This window comes from Maniola jurtina, chromosome Z, assembly GCF_905333055.1.
Source record: "Maniola jurtina chromosome Z, ilManJurt1.1, whole genome shotgun sequence".
NCBI classification, from domain to species: Eukaryota; Metazoa; Arthropoda; class Insecta; order Lepidoptera; family Nymphalidae; genus Maniola; species Maniola jurtina.
In genome coordinates, this window is record NC_060058.1 from 4,582,234 (window position 1) to 4,603,686 (window position 21,453).

The 21,453-nt window shown below is 36.3% G+C and overlaps 1 protein-coding gene across 3 annotated transcripts in view; it reads left to right on the forward strand.

Annotated features, from left to right (window-relative positions):
* Positions 1 to 8,165: 8,165 nt before the first annotated feature.
* LOC123880061 (flocculation protein FLO11-like) overlaps positions 8,166 to 21,453 on the forward strand; it is a 41,149-nt gene continuing 27,861 nt past the window's right edge. For all 3 annotated transcript variants that reach the window (XM_045927949.1, XM_045927950.1, XM_045927951.1), the window contains exons 1-2: positions 8,166 to 8,211; positions 8,455 to 8,567. In XM_045927949.1, coding sequence (XP_045783905.1) covers positions 8,548 to 8,567 — 20 coding nt within the window. In that variant the 5' untranslated portion in view covers positions 8,166 to 8,211; positions 8,455 to 8,547. The remainder of the gene's footprint in view (positions 8,212 to 8,454; positions 8,568 to 21,453) is intronic.

A 21,453-nucleotide genomic window follows, 5' to 3' on the forward strand; every position in this document is an offset into this window, starting at 1 on the left:
GAACGTGCGTAAATGATGAACATGAATTTTATGTTATGTTACTAGTTTAACTTTTTCTTTATTTATTAACTGCAATAGTGAGAACAAAAATGTGATTATTTATGTATTATTGCGTGCGTAATATGGTATTTAAATAGGTTAGTTAAGATATAAAACGGTGTATGAAAAAAAAAATGATTTCGATACGCAACTTATTCGTCTTAGTTACGAATTCCTTTTTCGAATTAGTGTTGTGATGTTCTTGACTTCTGACAAAGTTTGCCAGATACTAGTGATCGTATATTTGTCTATATATAAGTGAATTTCACTGTGTCTTGTTTATGTAAAATATAATAACGCGATAAGATTCTCTACTTTATTTGTGACATAAAGAGCTTTGCTTTAGTTTTTAAATATGTGACTAATATGTTATAAATACAACTTTAGATTCCGTAAAAAGGTGGAATCCGTGTGAGTATATAGTAGAAATAACTCTTTTCTGCTACATTAATCTATTCAATATTCAGAAGCTCGGATTATGTTTATGTCTTACACACTAAGGTATATTTTAATAAAATAATCCTGTGCCACTATATTTATGTTTAAACTTTATCTTGGAATGATTTATTTCCTTGTTGAGTAATAGTTTCCTATTTTACACGTATTGATTACGTATATAATACGACTTCATAAGTTTACAATATCCGCGTCAGCTTATCAATTCAACCATTTGGTCTTTTTTTTTTGAATACTTTGACCACGGTTCTAATTAGGTCCATTTCTAAGCTGGGCGGACTTTGCCGTAATCTTTTGGTGACAATCCTATATCCCAGTCCCCAAGTATCCTGGTCCACTTCCTCACAGACCTCTTTCCATTTTTCTGCCTTTGACTTCGTGATAGCTATTTGCAGGTCCTGTTTCGCTACCCTATATTTCTCTCTTAGCTCCTGTATTTCTTCTTCTTTGCTCTCATCTCTGGTTGAGTTTTCCACACAGCTTTTGCAATTCTCGCAGTCTTGTCTTGATCTCGTGTGTCAGTACCCGCCAGACAAGTCTGGTGAGGGAGATCCCCTATCCGCCAGCCGGGGACACGCCCGATGGGAGAGCAGCCAACTTCACACGGGTCAACCATTTGGTCTGATTTGCCAGAGTCCTTGTATTTATTCCTTGCAAATCAAAGTTACTGTCATCTAGAGATATGAGTAAGTTACTTGGCAACGTTGTTATTTGTCGAAAATTGTGGCTGTTTTTGAAAAATAACAACTTTGCTAAGTAATATACTCGTATCTGCAGATGTAAGATGTATTGATTTGCAATTTGCAAGGATCCTTGACAAAACATATTAAAAGTTTGAATTGATAACAAACCGACGAAAGGAAGTACGCAATAAAATCTGCTTTACTTAGCAAGAAAAGATTTGCGTTTGCGATAAATATTTATATATTATTAAAAAATTATTGACATATTTTTGAAAATAATATCTAATTTTGTATTATCTTAGTCATAATTTTGTTGTACGAGTAGTTTTTAGGTTTCAAACGTTAGTGGGGTGAGCGATGTAACATCGCGCAGGTTTTCATCGATTTGTGTGATCATAATTCAGAAATATATAAATGATTATTTTTAATTATAATCCCTCCTTTAGTTTGATATCTGATAAAGTGTCACGTATGTATAGTTCACGACAGATCGACATGGCAATCGGGGTGGGGACGCCCCGCACACCCGCACATTCCCTGCGGTAATCTTGCTATGGCGACCTGTCGCGAACTGTAGTCCGTTCTCACAAAAATATCGACTCTGCTTATCTAAGTAACGTATCGTAGAAATAGAAACTTCAAAGTGAAAATATTTTACTCTGAAGCTTAGTGAATGAGTGATGTTTTATAAATCTTAATGTTCCTATATGGTATATATTATGTATTGCGAAGCTAAAACACAGTCTAAAATAACAAAAAAAAAAACCATTAAGTATAAATATAAACTTTCCCTCAGGTAGTTTTCAAACTACATACACAAAAGCCACACAAAAACACGCACACCTACTAAACCCTGAAAAATCGCATCACAGTTAAAATAATTTTATTAATGTGTTTTGAAAAGACGTGTTTGCGAGTTCTTTTCGTCAGTTGTACCTGCTTCGCTATTAGATTGCGGAGGCCCAATTAATAAACTTTTTACCTCTTTAATAGGGAACAATAAAATGAACCTATTTTTTCCTAAATAATGGTTTAATTAGAATTGAGTTTGATCTAGAATTAACAGATAGATTAAAATATTAGCAATAAAATAAATCTAGTAAACTATAGTTTTTACTATTTTTGCTTTTGGCAAACACCGGCATATAGGTACCTAGATTTACAAGAGTTCAGCAATTGACAATAGTGTGACCCGTGGATGCCCCCAGTACACGTTGACTCAATTCGTCAGCGGCCGGCCCAAAACATAAGGTCGTTATGTAATCGAAGATTCGAAATCCTTTTGGGTATGTAAGCATAACCACACAATATGCCAAGCACATGGATTTCTCGATTTACGCATTCGTGTATTATCTGCCGAGCGCGTAATTATTAACGTATACACGGGGTATTACAGGTAAATCTAATAATTTTATCTCATGTAGTAAGTAAAGTGTCCTTCTTATCAAAATATTTAGAAAGTAAAAGAACCTTTTCTAAAAGTGAATAACGCACGTTTCCGTATAACATCGCTATAATAAATCATACCTTATAATAACTATAAGATGGCGTTAAATAGCCTAAAATTAAATATTTTTGTCTGCTTATTCGAATTGCATGCGTAGATGATCGTGTAATATTATATTCATACTCTTATATAACCTTATTACCTTAGTATGTTTTATGCAGCGAATGATAAAACATAGAAGCATATCTTACGCTCCATTATGGCGAAACGAAAATTAGCGTGGTGGCGTTGCCTGCAATCTACCGCACGCGTTTTCAGTTCGATTGTTACTCCATAACTGCCACTTTGAGTCGGTTAATCACGGTAGCGGCCTGTGTCACATTGACACATGACACATTGAATATGAACCAATCATGAGCCTCTTGAGATTTATGGCGATTTAATTGGTCAAAGTTAAAGTGTTTAAAAACTTAACCTCTATTTTCGAATGACAATTGTTTATAACGCGTCTTCTATGTTTTATCATTCGTTGGTTTTATGATATCTTAGATGTAAAATGAATGATAATTTTTTTGTAAAGTTAAAAGAAAGGCTTTATGACATGTCAAACTTAAAAGGTTGACTAAAAATGTGTTCAACTTAGTTTTAGTCTGTCTTTTTTACATCAACGTGTGTGTTGTATATTTTGTACAAAGCAATTAGTTTATTACATACCTAGTTACTATCTAGACATGATTTGGTAGCAGACTTTCATGTAATCAAATATTAAAATTTTAATTTTCATATAGATTTGTCAAAGATCATATAGTTCACGTGATAATACAGTACATACACAATAAATTTTATGATTTATATTACGCCATGGCCAATTGCTAACACCAGTTGTATTTTGTCATAATTAAATGGTTTAAATTACTTAAACTGGTGCCGGCGTAAAATAAATCCACCCTAAGTACCATGAAATATTGCCTTATGCTATCTTTGTAATCATTTATGGCCAAAATTAATAATAAACAATTATATCTGTAGTGTGTCGATAACGTACATAGCAACGTTGTTTTTTGTCGTAAATTATATGGTGTTTTTCTACAAATACCCATGTTGCTAAGTAACTTATCGACAGATTACAGATAGATGGATTTTTAATTTCGGTGTTTCATACATACATAAAGTCGCTGTTAATCTGGAACTATCAACTAGTGTTGCAACTTGCAATGGATCACAGTAGGAACTTATTTTTCTCTGATGTAATTAGATTTAGTACCTACCTACTATCATTTCGAGTTGCATGACATAATAAATACTTGTTGTATCTATTGTCTGCAATATTTTGTTTGTATTTTTTTAGTTGGGGATTGCGAGAATTGAGAATTCTCAACTCGGACCTCTATTAACCAAATTTGTAAATATTTAGTTCAATTCATGTAGTATTAGTAATCGTATATGTACCTATAAGTGTATTGTGATATCATATAATATTTTTGTCTACATAACTCTAAGGTAGTTTATTTTTAAAATGGATGGCAGAATATGTAGATAGATGTTGGAAATTTAATTATTATTTGATACAAGGAATGACAATTTTCTAAAATTCATTATCAATAGCTACATTACTAAATGCAATAAAACGTTTAACTACTATACTGGGTTTTACTTATTACATTTTTTTAGCTACATTGTTCGTTTATAATAAGTTTAAAAAAAAAAAGAATATTAGCCATGCTAATCATGACTAATACTCCCCTTTCCCCTCCAACTAAGCGTAAAGCTTGTGCCAGGAGTGGGTACGACAATAGTGCAACGGGTGGGGTTTGAACCGCCGATCTTTCGGAATTCAGTCCGCTCCTCAACCATTGAGCTATCGAGGCTCTAAGTAATACATATTATATTAAGTATTACATATTATATTATTAGAGAACTACATAATTTCCTTTTCTGTGGGAACTTCGGGATGAAAGGTAATTTTAAAAAGCCGGAATTGAGAACCACATCCTTTTTGGAAATCAGTTAAAATACTGTTACACATAGAGATGCATAGTTTACCAAAAGGAAAAGTTTACCTAGAAGTAAAACTCTTAGGGTGAGATCTATAAACCGCACTCAGACTTTGCTTAGACTTAAGCCAGAGTTAAAACGAGACAGATGTATATCTCTCACATAAATCTGTCTCATTTTAACTCAATCTTAAGTCTGAGCAAAGTCAAAGTGCGCTTTATAAATCTCACCCTTAGGCTTGCAGGTTTTGTCATGATGATTTCCTTCCCCTCAAGGCAAGTGCTTAAAACGCTCATAACTTGGAAAGTTAGGTGAACGTTAAATCCATAGGAAGGAAGATGTAGGCTTCTTCAAGGGATATAGGACCGAATCCCGCATTCCTTGAAGAAGTCGACTACTACCTACCATCACTATCACCGCTTCTCTTGATTCTCAAGTCAGGTGTGTGAAGCCTGCAAATTCGCACTTGGGTTGGCGTGGTGGACTACAGCCCTTCTCAATCTTAGAGGAGACCAGTGCTTGTATGACGATACTAAACAAAAGTAGGTATGTTATTTGAATACTTGAAAAAACTATACGAAATAATAAATGTCCAGTTGTCCAGTAATAAAAAAAAAACACTATCAAATGAACTGTTAATATTCACAGTTGGATTTGTAGTATTTTTACCTTCCTCTAGAATATCAAAGAAATTTTTTTCATTTATATATAATTTGATGTCGATCTTAATGAAGAAGATCCAAACTTGTCGAGCTCGATATAGAATGGTACGTCCTTGACTTTTGTTGCATTTAGGTAGGTCATTCAAATGATCGCTTTTGGGAAACTGTGTCGAAATACCTAATAGTATATTTTTATACCTATACATAAGTATAGTTGCGGACAAAAAAGGTAAATACCTAAATAAAAGGTTGGTGATTCATCAATGGATTACAAGAATAACATGAGGAAAATAAAGAAACATATTTGACGCCAAAAATACAAAAACCCTTTTTTACAGATTAAGTTTTAAATATATAGTTACAACTTACCTACATTAATAAAAGCTCTTTCGACTAAAGGGGACGACGACTTTTAGGGGTTTTTCTGATATGAAAATATTGAAGGATATTCGCTTTTTCTATACTATTGTAAAGTTTATTATAACTACTGTTTCACCCCAATAGACCTGGCGTAAAAATAATGCCGCCATAAAAATGCAGTTAATAGCTATTTAGGTATCTATCTGGTATAGGTAGTGTTTATTACAATAATAAACGTATAATAAGTCAGGTAGGTACATTAATTAAGGATATTACAAAACTACATATATTAATTAAATTGCTTATTCTTGAAGACATTACTTAGTCGTTCTCAATAATTATAAGACAATGTGCTAAACGATTGAAGTACATTTAATTAGTTAATTAGAATGCAGGATAGAATTCAACGATAATTACATTTAATTAAGACATTCTAAGGCCAAGGGTAGAATAGCTACTCTAAAATCATAAACCTAATGGCCCGAGTTAATCTAATTCTATGGTACTTACATTATTATAGATTAATTAGCAACTAGTTGATGCCTGCGATTTTATCTGCGTGGATTTAGGTTTTTCGGAATCCCGTGGGAACTTTTTAATTTTCCGGAATAAAAAGTGGCCTATGTGTTAATCGAGGGTATAATCTATCTGGGGCGATGATGATGAATTGGCCTGGCAAAGAGGAGGTTTTATCCGTGCGTCCTTCTGAGTGTCCCGAGCAGAGGGCACAGTAGACGCACCCATGCGGCCCCAGGAGCGGAGGGTGTGGCTGTGTTGGGTGATTGCTGATGAGTGTTTCTTCACCTACCCAGTAGCCCTTGGGAGGATCTGTGGATGATGGACATGAGGTGATCCTTAGTTCACAGTGTGGTCCTCGAGTTGGTTGGCTGTGGTTCCGGTATGCCTCTAACGATGTTTGGGGGCACATTATAGTGACCTTGTGGTAGGTCTGCTGCGGCGTTGTCTGTCCCTTGTATTCCGTCGTCATTGGTGGGATGGAACTTCGTGAAGTTTTTAGTTGGTAGGAGTCCGACATGACCACTCTCCCATGATCGATTTCCCTCACGAAAAAAAGGGTATAACCTAATCTCCATTCCAAACAGCCAACTCCCTTCAGTACTTAGTTCTCCAAACACACACACACATAACACGTGCAAACAAAGTTTTGCCTTATAATATAGTGTTATTTTGTTTAGAAAAATAATTAATATCCTAGGATCATCAGGTGAAGTTTTATGTGTCGCGCTGGTCACGCGTTGATGTCTTTTGTATGAGAGTTGTTTAAACGTTTTGTGATATTATTTTTGCTCCTCAATGCTTAGGTTAGTTTATAAATAATGCTGGATTATGCACTTACTTACAGCAGATATTGATTAAGACACAGTACATATATTAGATGACATATAATATAATCTGCTGGGGTCAAAGCTGGCGCAAGTAGAGCAGTGGGCCACGGGCGTCGCTACGGATGTATTGTATTCTGTCATCTAATACCTACGATATCATCGTATGCAGTCACCTTCATTGTTAGAAAATATATACAAAAACTAGTGTGTTACATTTATATGAGCTCCATATAAGAAAGGGTAGTTAGGCTCTTACAAATTTCATCCATTTTAAATTATTTTTTGTCTATTCTGTTACAATGTATTTGATAAACACGAACCATTCATCAAAAGTTTTTAAAGAAAGTTGTTGATTAAAACCATTTTCTGTCTGTACCTAGTATTTTAAATAAACAATGCCTGAACGACTAAACAAAAGGTTTTTCAAACAGAATTTGTAATTATTGTTATGAAAGAGTTTTTTATACTATTTTATCAATACATTGGGGCCGTTGATATGATATCGCATGCAAATATGAAACTATTGAGTGAATTCATTTAGATACTGTTGAGTATAATGTCATAGGTACCTCATCGGAATGCTTGAGCATAGCGGATGTTTGATAATGAATGTTTTCTGATATTATGCTATTGGATCCCAAATACAAAAATAGTTCTATCAATCGATGGGGTACTATTTAAGGCTCAGGAGTTTCCTAGGTTTAGAACCCTCGTGGGTTCTAAACCTAGGAAACTCGGTCAATCTAAAGAAGATTTGGAACTGCTAAAGGATATATCAAATACACACTCTAGCTTTTTACAAACTGTTGTCTCTTCGGTGAGATTGTGGAGAATGTTATATTTATGACGCCAAACTAAGGTGATTATTCGCAATCCAAAATGGTGCTTATTCTGTTATAAGATCTCTATGTAGATGCCAGCCAGTGAAATCCTATTTAGTGAAGTGCTCGCAACACCAACGTGAGCTATACGCGTTTTGAATTTGTAGCGGAACTCATAAGAACTACGAGATGAGCACTGAGCAGAGGAGTCCAGGATCTACAGAAGATGTGGTGATGGTGGTGCCTGCGAGGGTGAGTCGGTGGTGGCGAACGGCGCGGGCGGGCGGAGCGCGGCGCGGCGTGTGGGCGCGCGGCTATAAGTAAGAGGCACGCATGCCGCGGCGAGGTTAGTCGCCGTTCGGCAGTGCGTCGCCAGCGGTGTTACACCCCGCCTTAACCCCGGTGCGTCCCGACTCCCTCCGCAACCAGCGGTCCCCACACGCACTCGCCTTTCTCACACGACCGGCGATCCTCGCTTGCACAACCTAGTTCAAAACCGAAAGGTCGCCGCTATTGGCATTTAAACGCTCTCTGACATTAACGTTGCATTTAAATGTGCGATGCAGCTTCCTCGTTGAGCTTCACTGTCGCAACTGTGTGTCGTTTGGGAAAGGCGCGTGTGCTGACGTGAGGTTTCTGTTGCAGCCAGCAGCCAGACTGAACAGGGCCGTGCGCTCCGCATACGCACTCCGCACGCAAGGCGCGCCACAGCTCTCATAGCTGACTCTCGCACTCGCCATGGACCCCAGGATAGCGCTGTGAGTACCTAGTTATACTACAAAGATGCCTTGCTTTTTAAAATATAGCCATTACCATTTCATAAGTAGCACTTGTGTATAATTTTTGAGATTATTAAAATTAATTATTCTAATGAACGTATTAAATAATCGGCATAATTATGTGACCATTTCGTAATATCATGTCGTAATTTTAGCACGATAACTTTCTAATAGGTAATAATTATGCTAAAAAAGCCGAATCAAAACCAGTCGGCGCGTATTGTCACTTTCATCGAATGTTTGCATAGGTGAATCGTGCGTAGAGCTTTACGTAACCCGAAGTGCTGCCCACCGGGATACGAGGCATCTCATATGGGCGATACGGCGAAAATAATATGATCTGATTTCTTGTGTGGAAATCAGGTGTCGGTTGCCCAACGACAGGCAACTGACATCACGAATGAGGGCGCGTGTTTCTCAATGAAGGCTGCGAAATATTGCTTTTAAAATATGCACGACTAAGCGCACATTGTCTCAGCCCCTACCGCCCAGGTACGCTGCCATGCCTACGAAGCTCGAGAAAACTAGTGTCAGTCAACAGGGTGATAATATTCTAATTTGCAGGCAGGAGCAACGAAGAGCTGTCTATTTGTTATTAAATAAATGTTTGAGTAACCGCAAATCTGCGGCTTTATGCTAACGTTGTTATGAGCTTTCTTTCAAGGGAAGTTCACAGTAGATTCATACTTACCAATTTTCCAGTAGAGTTTTCAACCTAAATACGTTCGCCTTATCTAATTCGCTAACAAGTACTGTTTTGTACTTACTCCATAAAAAATGAGTACTAACAGATTTATAATACCTAACCGACAAATGGTGTTCACTAGAAACTAAAAACTACGGGCGGAATGTGGTGAATGGCGGTAAGCGATTCATTCGTCATCCTCGATTGACATTGTAACGAGTAGGTATTCTGTATCTGATAAATATGTATTATATCTATTTAATTAAATTGATTCCGGAAAAAGCTCAGAATATAGGCAATATAAAATAAAATATACATAATAATATCATTATTTTTACTCAAATAGGCATAAAAATTAACAGAATTATCATGGAATTATGTTAATATTTACTGAGAGGCATAAAAGTAGAATTCATGACAGCTATTCGGTAATAGTGATCTAACCAACTATTGTCAAAACTCTCCAATACGACTTTGCGAAACATGACTGTGCTAAAAGGTTCGGGTATCCAAACAAGATTCACACAGTTTAATATCGATTATATAAAGGTTTTTTGTTCTTATCATTTCTTTACGTTACAAAACATTTTTTTAGTGGTCCATTCGACTTCATAAATTAAAAAGAAAATTAATTTTCTTAACACATTTTCCAGTGCAGTTCCCGCTATGAGAATTAACATGCATAGACTGAATTTAAGTTCCGGCGTGTAGGTATATTGTCAATGAGAACCTTCCCGATTGACGACAACCTTATACAAACCAATACTTTAAAATTCAAAAAACCGGTCAAGTGTGAGTCAGACTAGCACACGATGGGACATCGTACAAGATCTTAATTTTTAAAATTTCCATGGCGGTTATTTGGAATTCAGCATCTTGGTTTTTTATTATTTGTTGTGATAGTGGCAATACAACACACGCTATGAAAATTGTAACTCTCTACCTATGACGGTTTATGAGATAGGTACAGGCTATTCAAAATAAAATAAAAACCGACTTCAATAACAACAAATACTAAAAAGCAAAATATGCTTTAATTTACCGATAGTAACATTTTTTGGAGTCCGCCAGTGGACTGTTATCTGTATTAAAATAAGCTATACCTGGTTAAAAACTTACTCTTTACACCGATTGTGAGCAATTGAGGAGTATCAGGAGGAAGATATTTATCAGATCTTCACCAAACTAAAAAGGCGCCACTTCAAAAGTATGGCCTACGAAACGAAAAAAAAAATATTTCAAAATCGTACAAAAAAATATTAAAAAACAAACAATCGAATAAAGAAACTCCTCTTTTTTTGAGTCGGTTAAAAAGCAAGCTACCCTATCATTAAATATATCTAATTTTATAGGGTTCTTTGAATTGGCATTGTTCATATAATTAATGTATAGCATTGCATAAACGACATTTTGTTTACTTAAGTAGGTACCCATGCGGCGTGAGATTTTTTTACAAATACCTATCTATTATTGCGTCTTAAATGAACTTTAATTAGCACAATTTAAGCTAATTAAGATTAATTGTCACTATACAGCTATAATGTATTACCTAACAGGAGGTAGAGATTTTGTGATAATTTCCATACATATATCTAAATTCTAAATAGACAGAATTAAACAAAATCGTAGTCCTAGTTGTTACATATTTTGTTTATTTCATAACTCGTTAGTTACCTACTGAATCCTGCGACTTCATTCACAAAGATTTAGGTTTTTAAAGATCTCGTTAGAATTCCCCAAAATCATTTCCACATCATGATCAACCCATATCCGGTCCACTATTGACTCTTGAGTCTGCGGAGCATGAGGCTCCTCTCATTATAGAGAACTCTCACACATACAGGTTTCCTCCTATACCGATAAGGCAATTGTTTTTTTTGACTTGTTATTAATAAGAACCTATACTGAAAAAACAACTAAATATTTGGTAACACGCATTGCATAAACCACAGAGGTTTGACCCTGAGTGCGTACGTTTGCGTTTTACTTCTTACCAACTTATCGTAAAAATATAAAAACCAATAAATATTACTTACTTAAGAGGGCTCTCTCCGTCACTCGTTTCATACAATCGTAGTTCCAATTTCATTTGAATATTAAGCAACCAAAGTCCATGAAATTTTGCAGGCATATTCTAGAAACTAATTATCTATGTCTGTGGTTTTCCAGATTTCTGTTAAAATATTCGGTTTCAAAGTTACGCGGTCTTAAAAAAATTCATACAAATTTTTGAGCCCCTGTAATTTTAAAACTACATATTTTTAGAAAAATCTAAAACACCACAGACACAGATATTAGTTTCTAGAATATGTCTGCAAAATTTCATGGACTTTGGTTGCTTAATATTCAAATGAAATTGGAACTACGATTGTATGAAACGAGTGGAAACGAGTGACGGAGAGAGCCCTGTTAACAGCCCTATCGACACATTTGTAAAGCCGTCTTGAAAACAAAGAACAGAAAAGAACAAAGTAAAAAATAATAAAAAAACTACTAAGTAGAATATCTATAACTAAAGAATAGTAAAAACTTAATTTATACCCACTAGCAATCATACTCAATCTACATAACGCCGAAAACTTAGAGGTACATGCCCCGGATCGTCCGCCTCTCGTATTAGAGTAAGATCCCGGAACCGCCAGACCTATTATCGGAGAAAGAAAATGAGTATGATATAATAGGGTTAGTGTCTAATATTAATGTGCGCATATCTGCTTATTTATGCTGTGGGCCAATTTATAGGCATGAGCTGCTAAAGGTGCCTATGTAAAAATATTATATGAGTCACTTTTCTTAAGGTCTAAGTGTGGACTTTTATGTATATTTTACAGAAGATTGCTAATAATTAATATTCAATACTGCCAGACACTTTCCGTCGGCCGTTATTTCCGCCACATGCTTTAAACCTCGCGAAAAATAACATACGTATACAAACTTAGTTCTAGAAGAGTAGTAATTTTTATATTATATTATTGAAGAAATATACATAAAAACCATCACTCAGACTTTAAGAAAAGCAAACTAATGTTTTTGTGTGCCTTTAGAATCTTCGAATTGGCCCTGCGTTCAAGCTAGTAGATGCGCACTCTACCGCGCATGCTTCTCTATCACACACATTTCGTTTCTCAGAAAATAAGACATGTCTGGCGCTAATGGAAACTTGGACCATATAGAAGGCCGACGTCTTAACAGGGCTCTCTCCGTTAATTACTCCATACAATCGTAGCTCCAATTCTAGAAACTAATATCTGTACCTGTGGTGTTTTAGATTTTTCTAAAAATATGTAGTTTTAAAGTTACGGGGGCTTAAAGATTTGTATGTGTATTTTTAAGACCGCGTAACTTTGAAACCGAATATTTTAACAGAAATCTGGAAAACCACAGGCTTAGATATTAGTTTTTAGAATATGTCTGCAAAATTTCATGGACTTTCGTTGCTTAATATTCAAATGAAATTGGAACTACGTTTGTATGAAGCGAGTGACGGAGAGACCACTCTTAACTACTCGTACTAGACTATCACCGCTTCATAAATGTATACTGATAGAAAAACTTCGAAGTTGATTTCAATGCGGTTTTCACCATAATTTAAAACATATCACGAGGAACACATATAACATTACCCACTCACATTCACATTCAACGCGGAAGATGTTGCGGGCAGCTGATAGTCCAAGATAATAAACGATTTACACTTGCGACCACATGTCGTCATTGTATTGTTTCACTTTCGCTGTTAAAAGAAAACTTACTTTTAGCATTTTGTCATCGCTTATGCGCGATTCTGAATCTCTTTTAGAATACAAATAAGTACATATTGGAATTTCTCCGATACAGATTCGGGCGTACGTAACTTTAAGAGGTGAAAAGAAAGTTGTAATAGATATTTTTACCACGTTTACAAGTAAGCGGAGATATAACCGCATTTAACAGTAATCGCACGAATCTAACAATAAATAGTTGACAATAATAATTAACAATTCTCACACCGTGAAAGTTATTTTCAAGATGCCGATATTTACTTAGATTTGTTTCAAGTAATTTTATAACTTGCCGTGACAGCCTAGTGGTTACTTAGACGTCCGCCTTCTATTCGAGAGGTTGGGGATTCGATACCGGGGATGTACTTTTAACTTTCGAAGTTATGTGCGTTTTAAGCAATCAAATATCAGAGGCTGCACCGTGAGAAACCAGTCAGTGACGACTGCCAATCTGCACTGGGCCAGCGTGATGGACTATGAACCTAAACCCTTCTCTTTCTGAAGGGAGACTATTAAGCACATCAATGAGTAGGCTCGCGATGGCTTGATCATGATGATGATGAATTTTATCACGTCTTAAAAAAAATGTTTGTTAAATTTTTCTTGTCACAAGTGCAAATTAAAAATTTATAACACCCCCGACATGTGAAGGTTACAGTAACTAGAAAAGAGCTGATAACTTTCAAACGGCTTAACCGATTTTCTTGGATTATAGCTAAGAACACTCTCGATCAAGACACCTTTCAAACAAAAAAAATAAATTAAAATCGGTTCATTAGTTTAGGAGCTACGATGCCACAGACAGATACACAGATACACACGTCAAACTTATAACACCCCTCTTTTTGGGTAAGGGGTTAAAAACAACAAAATGATAGATAGCTGTTTCCTAATCGACACGTGAAAACATTAATTTATAAGATACAAAAATTCCTTTTGCGGAAATTGAGGTAGAGCTACTTCAATTTCCGCAATTTTATTTCTTGTTTAATACAGAACTTAATTTTTAGGGTTCTTTCTTAAACATTTTAATTTCCAATGCGAACCCATACTATACTGTAATATTTTACTATACTGATATACTTTAAATACGAAAGTCTGTCTGTCTATATGGCTACATTTTGTCCCGGAAAATCAAAGAGCTCCCACGGAAATTTTAAAAACCTAAATCATTATGGACATCATTTGTTAAGTATAATTACGGTATTAGGACGTAACTAAGTTGTAAACATTAAAGTTTCTAATAATGATCATTCAGTGAATGAATCACATTGCAAATATCTACTTATAGCTATTGAATTAATCGTATTAGGCCAAACTACATACCATAACAGTTTCTTGGATACATAATTTTAAGTTAAACATTTGAAAAGCGATATAATTGTCAACTGCCATTTGCTCGCGGATATCCCCCGGCCGCGCGAGTTTCCCTGGGTACACCGGTGTTGCAAGTCTCCATAGAGTCGGACCGGTCTCGTCCGCTCTCGCATCATCGCATCTCGTCTTCATCTGACCTTCACTTTCGCTTTTAACACGTACATGAATAGGCGGACATGAAAAACTCGTGCCGTCTACCCATTAACGATGCTAAGCCGTTAGAAATGTGTTTTATGACTTCAGTGTACCTACATAATTTTATCTAATTTGCATATCATTTTTCTAATCAAAATATAATGTCCTGTGTGGATCTAGCTACAACTAACTAATCAGCTCCGACTCTCTTTTTCTCTAGAGTGAAGTTTTTGAAAACCGGTGAGCGGGTGCAATTCCCAAAAATCCTGAAACGCACTTCTTTACTTTTGATTGAAAGCCTACTAATCAATATTAATGAATATAGCTTTAAAAATGACGAACTTTCATGCTAATTCCATCACTTGTTTAACCCCCAGGATGGATTTTCAAAAAATCTTTTCTTGCTTTCCTTTCACACTGGTGAACCTCGATTAGTATGGACCTTTATACGGTACTAGCCGATGCCCGCGACTTCGCTCGCGTGGATTTAGCTTTTTTGAAATCCCGTGGGAACTCTTTGATTTTCCGGGATAAAAAGCAGCCTATGTGCTAATCCAGAATATTATCTATCTTCATTCCAAATTTCAGCCAAATCCGTCCAGTAGTTTTTGCGTGAAGGAGTAACAAACACACACACACACACACACACACACACACACACACACACACACACACACACACACACACACACACACACACACACACACACACACACACACACACACACACACACACACACACACACACACACACACACACACACACACACACACATACAAACTTTCGCCTTTATAATATTAGTGTGATTGCATTCATACTCGTATCTTTTATCGGAACAATGATAATGATTCTTGCTACTAATCGCTAAAGTTAAATATAAATCGGAAAAATACACTGAATAAGAATTTAACTGAGGGGATCGATTCAAATTCCGATTTCCGACATAGTGGGGTTATTTCAAACATCGCAATCATTTCAAAAGCTAAGTTGCGTATACGCTGCGTCATATAAAATTATCTTGCAAACAAACAGTTGCGAAAGTGCAATTGTCTAATGTCTAGTGGGATCTTGGACTTTAGAGGCTGCAGCATCTCATCCGCAGACGTCGCAGCCTTCCTTCCCACTAGCGCTTTCGCCTCCAAACATGAAGTCATCATAATAATATGGCATCCGTTATTGAACAGACTGACTAATTGCTTAGCTATTTATTTACAATAGTAGTATTGTACTAACTGTTAATAATTTGCATTTGTTGTATTGTAATTTAGGAGTACTACAGCTTTTACTCGCAGTTTTTAAGATTATGCCTAGTATCAATCAAACGATATATCAAGCATGATGGAGCATTGTTGGATATAATATAGGCCTTCCCGAGAGAGCGCCACCACACGCGTTATCCGTCATCCTCACCCTCTCAATTCCTTAACTTAATGCACTTTTAATAGGCAAAAACTTTTACTTTTAATATATAAAAACTCTCTAATTGTAGTACACGTCGAGATGAAATTAAAAGTCTTATTTGAATTTGAAGCTTATTTTGTTAAACGCACAAGTATCTACAGCTGTTGAAAATAATAAAATTAGGAGCAATATGGAATGGGTTTTTCGGTTTCTATTTGGACGAAATTTTGTTTTTAGATTTTGCAAGTATAAACTTTCCAAGTGTATATAAATATGTGTTATTCCTGGGTTTATGAGGGAATTCTGGGATTACACCAATCAAACCGAAAGTCGCCGAGCGAAGAACGGATGCAACCAGGTTTTCAATTGAGACGCAGTTTCTAAGTTGATTAATTTACTTTTTGTTGCCGTTGGATTTTAATACATGAGTCACTATCATGACCACTTATGTTCAAAATAGGTAGTGCTCGGTATTGCCCCGTGAAGTGTTGTGTGGTGCGGGTGGTTTGATTCTTTGCACTTTCTACATCTAGTGGAGCGATATGTCAAGGGCAACCGGTGGCGGCGATAGCACGGCGGGTCACGACCCATCAGACCCGCTAATCCTTCCACGGTTACGCAACTAACGAAACACGTTGACTCCACTACAGCTCGATTATTATGACCTATTCACCAATCCACACGACTAGCAGCATCGAACCTGTTTTGAAGCCACCGCTGCGCCGCCGACAAATGTTTTTCGCAACTCAATAGCTTCAGCGCGCTCAGGCTTGTAGCGCTAAATTATTGCAGGATTTTTCTTTACACGTGCACCTTTACTTACATATAACAAGCTGAATAAAATCATGGCGCAATTCACCAGTATCGAATTCTTCGATATCGAGCTAAGAACGCTAGGTTACACCTTCGATTATAATTAACTCCAAGGAAAATTACTCATTTCCTAGTTTTACAAAAAAGTAAACTTGTATAGTTTTTCTTGAAAATAAACTCGTTGGCAATCGGAACACGAGTTCAATTTTCTGTCGGATTAAATGTGGCCTTGTGATAGATGCTTCTTAAACTGATGATAATGATGCAAGCCTTGAGGCTAACACTAATGATAAATATTTCGACACTAATTTGTAGGTTACCAATAAAACTAATGAGGCAATAATACTTCAATAGAGCATAGTAATAAATGATTTCTTGTCAAGCATGTGTGTCCGTTAGTAGGCAATTTATATGTCAAGTAGCAAGAAACTGGAAACTAGCTAATGGTATTCAACCTGAATGACCTTCCGCAAGCTCAGAATACCTACGGAGTTCTTTATTTGGCAAATTCTTAAACTTGATATTTTATTATATTACAAATCACGTTATGGAAGCTGTTTGAACAGTTTCTAACGTGGTCGACGGATTTATACCTAAACTAAAATTATTTTTGAATACGTGTTTATGGAAATTCGAAGTTGGGGTATTTAAAATATTGGTCAAATAATAATTTGCGTCGTTTTGTTAACGTGTTATGTAAAGTTGGTAATAATTTGTATTCGTACATCTTATAAATATAAAATTAGACGCGTTGTAACCCGGTGCAGGTAACATAATCTTTGCGCAAGCTAACTAAATATTATATCATAATCTTTCGTCAGATAAGCATCGCCTGCTGTGAGCAAACGAAGACGTATTATAATAATACTGACATTGGGCTACGTTTGTTGCAACAGCGGCAATAAGTAGGTCCGGGTTCACTCCCGATAAGGTGGATGAGAACATAATGTTTTGTGCGTCCTCATCTTATAAGAATCAATTTCGGCATCGACCAGTTTCACTTTCCAGCCGACGACCTTTTGAGGAATGTGCGGAGATAACAGATGAATAAAACATTACGTAGGTATTTGTTTCGTTATAACTCACTTGTTCTGTCCACTGGATTCTTTCTCAGCTATCAGTAAACGACAAATTATAAAAAAATCTTCTTTAAAGTTTAAACAGTAACTTCGAACGGTTGGTTACATTTCAGTGAATTCGTATTTCTTGCAATAAACTTGTGCTTTTAGAGACCAAAAGCTCGGCTATGCGCGTGAGTGGAACAGTTCTTTGACCTTGGCTCTTTCTACGTCCATGGTCTGCGATAGTTGTTACGCAATTATAGCAGTCAAGGATTCCAATCTACTGTTTTTGGATTAAATTTAAATTATACGAAAATATTATTTTATGATGTGATAAAATTCTATTGCACCGCATGCTTACATTTAATTTTTTTTTTCACAACCATTTAGGTAAATAAAACAAAAATTGTTGCTGTCTTTCTTTTTTCCATTGAAAATCATTACCATTACCGGCCCACTACTGAGAACGTCTCTCCTCTCAAAATGAGAATGTAGGACCATAATCCACCGAGTACAAGGATTAGCAAAGTTCACATATTTACTTTGAGAACCTCTAACTTTTTGGATTTACGTCCTTTTTAGGTAAATAAATATCACTTGTTTACAAACGTGAAAGAAAACATCGTGAGGAAACCTGCATGCCTGAGAGTTCTCCATTGGGAATAAGCTCAGATTAATTATTATTGATTAGAACCGATTAACTGAGATAATTACATATGTTCAAAGAATCTAATGCGCTTACCGAGACATGTCATGTTCCATGAGGTTTTACAGACGTGTGGCGTATTGTGGCTGCACTTACGCATGAACAGTTCCTGTTTACGAAACATGTTTTATGTTGGTATTGTGGTAAAAGTTGAATTTCTGCTCAAAATACTTATGCTTATAAGTATTTTGTCAAGAAGGCGAAGCTTGCCTTGGAATGCTTACTTTGTGGTTTCAGTCGCCAATAGGGTTCAGAACAAAACACCAAAAATATCGTCTATACGTAGCGGATGGTCTTCAAATACTACTTTTTCCGGTTGCCATTCTACTGCCTTAGTTTTTTCGAGCTGTGTGCTCTACCCATTGTCACTTCTGCTTCGCAACTCATTCAGCATTGTTAGATACTCTAGTACTACAGACTTCTCATTATGATTTGATCACGTAGCTAAACTCGAATCGTAACTCTCTCCATCACCCGCTGTCCATTTTCAGAATGTCTTCCCTTAATTACAATAATGTTCGAACAGTTTTAACCGGTTTTTTATGTAGACATAATATGCCGTCAGCTTCGAAAGTCTCGTCTCCGCGTATTCTTCGTTTCACAATATGTAGATAAAGCATCCTCAAGCCTCATGTTACGTAGAATGTAGTAGAACGCACTTATTTTAATTCTAACATCTGACGTCTCTAGCAACTGATACTAAATTCTGAAATCTATAAACACATCAGACATATTTTTAATTTTTAAACTATACTATTTGCTACTATATTATTTTCAAAGTTATGTAGTGTTGTGGGATAATTTTCCAGTATAAATCTTATACATTTTCACATATTGTATACATTGACTCGGCTCAAATTCTGCTGAAACTTTTTATGTATCTACTATCTATGTAGTATGGATGAGTTAAATATTCCATAGCGTCGTGGCAGTAATATTTTCGTGTCAGGCGTGGACGCGCAGTGCGTGCTGTGGATACTCACTGGGTTTTGAGATTCTGCGCACACGCAAGTTCGATGCGACGTGCGACATTATTAGGCCTTAAGCAGACAAAACGCGCGATATTAGCGATGCATGAAAGCGAAAAGCGACAATGACAGGGCAGATCCGTCCACAAGGGCAATTTGCCCTCGGCGACGGCGGTAGGGCGCTCGAATTTGGGGGCGGAAGTATAAGACAGGATTGTTAGTGCGAGTTGACTGGCTGGCGTGGACGATTAGCTCGAAAGTCTGTCTGCGTGTACCAGCATTGCAATACAAATTTACTAAAAATAACATTTTGTTGACGCTGTATTCGTCACTTTTCTGATTTTTAACTCTTTCGAGAATTATTTCTGTAAAATAAAAATAAATCTTCGCGCTCACTTCGCTTGCAATTCTAGTTATTATGTAGGTTTATTTTGCAAAATGTCCTATTCAGAACAATTTTGCTGCGAATTTTTGGTCTCAAGAGGTGTCAGTCCAAAAATTCGCTTAGGGCGCTGAGTATGCTCGGGCCGGCATTGGACATTGACCGCATGAACGTAACGCTACGGCAGCAGTGTAACTTAAATGCGTACTCCATATTGTGGGCCCTTTCCTAAAGTTACATATTTGTAGTATAACAAGTGTAAATTAAAAATTTATAACACCCCCGACGATCCAAAGTATTTGAGTTTTCCAAAACATCATTTTCAAATAAATAATTATGTATTTAGGCAACGTCCATCTTGACAGCTTGACATTTGTCTATTGACATAATATTATGAACCTAACGGTTATCTAACCTTCTTTTCTACAAGAAAACTAGAAAAGAGCTAATAACTCTTAAACGGCTGAACCAATTTTTTTAGATTATAGCTAAGAACACTCTCGATCAAGCCACCTTTCAAACAAAAAAAACTAAATTAAAATCGGTTCATTCGTTTAGGCTCTACGATGCCACAGACAGATACACAGATACACAGATACACAGATACACAGATACACAGATACACAGATACACAGATACACAGATACACGGATACACAGATACACAGATACACACGTCAAACTTATAACACCCCTCTTTTTGGGTCGGGGGTTAAAAAGAGCCGAGCGGCACTGCAGTCACGCGTTGTGTTTGACCAGGGGTTTAGACTGTTAAATGCGCTTCCCGACGCTGTTGCTTCATGACTGGCGCCTTTATATTTAATGGTTATTTATCATCTGGGTGACTGAACTTGTCAGGCTGACGCAAAATTCCTACTAATACTTAAGGGGCATGAGACGGGCAGGCCCGTCGCTTCCACCTTAAGGATAAGTACACAAAATAATCATTTTTATTTCAAATTAAATAGCAGCTAATACTCATTCATGAGTTTTAATGCGACTCGCGATTTTACTAGGTATATCAGAAACCTTCACGCAAGTGCCGACGTGTACCTACCTACTATCGGCCCATGTGTGTTCGTTGTTAAGTGAACCATACGCGAAGGCATAGTTAACAAACAAACACGCTAACATTAATTTTATCAATATAATATATTGTAAGACCTCACGTCGTTGTAGTTGTCATGAAAGTGTCTAAAGTCCACACCCTAACCCGTTCGCCAAATTTTAAGTCATGTTAGGACGCCGAGGTGACCTAAAGCCATTAAGTACTTAAGCTTTATAACCTGAGATATTGTAAGTGGGTGGCAGTTTGGCTTTTATATTATACTTTAAAGATAAGGGCGAAGGATAGTTTATTTCGAATAAATTAAAATGATATTAGATGCGGCTAAATGGAACTTGCACAAATAAACGATTAAAGAAATGAAACAAAACATCCGTTTTATCGTGTTGCAAAATCGCTTGAAGACGCTAAAAACAGAATGTCAACATTTTTACGTAAATCAAGTTGCGTGAACCAGCTTCTACAAGAATAATTAAAAATTGGTTCTCCGCTGGTTAATCAAATCACTACT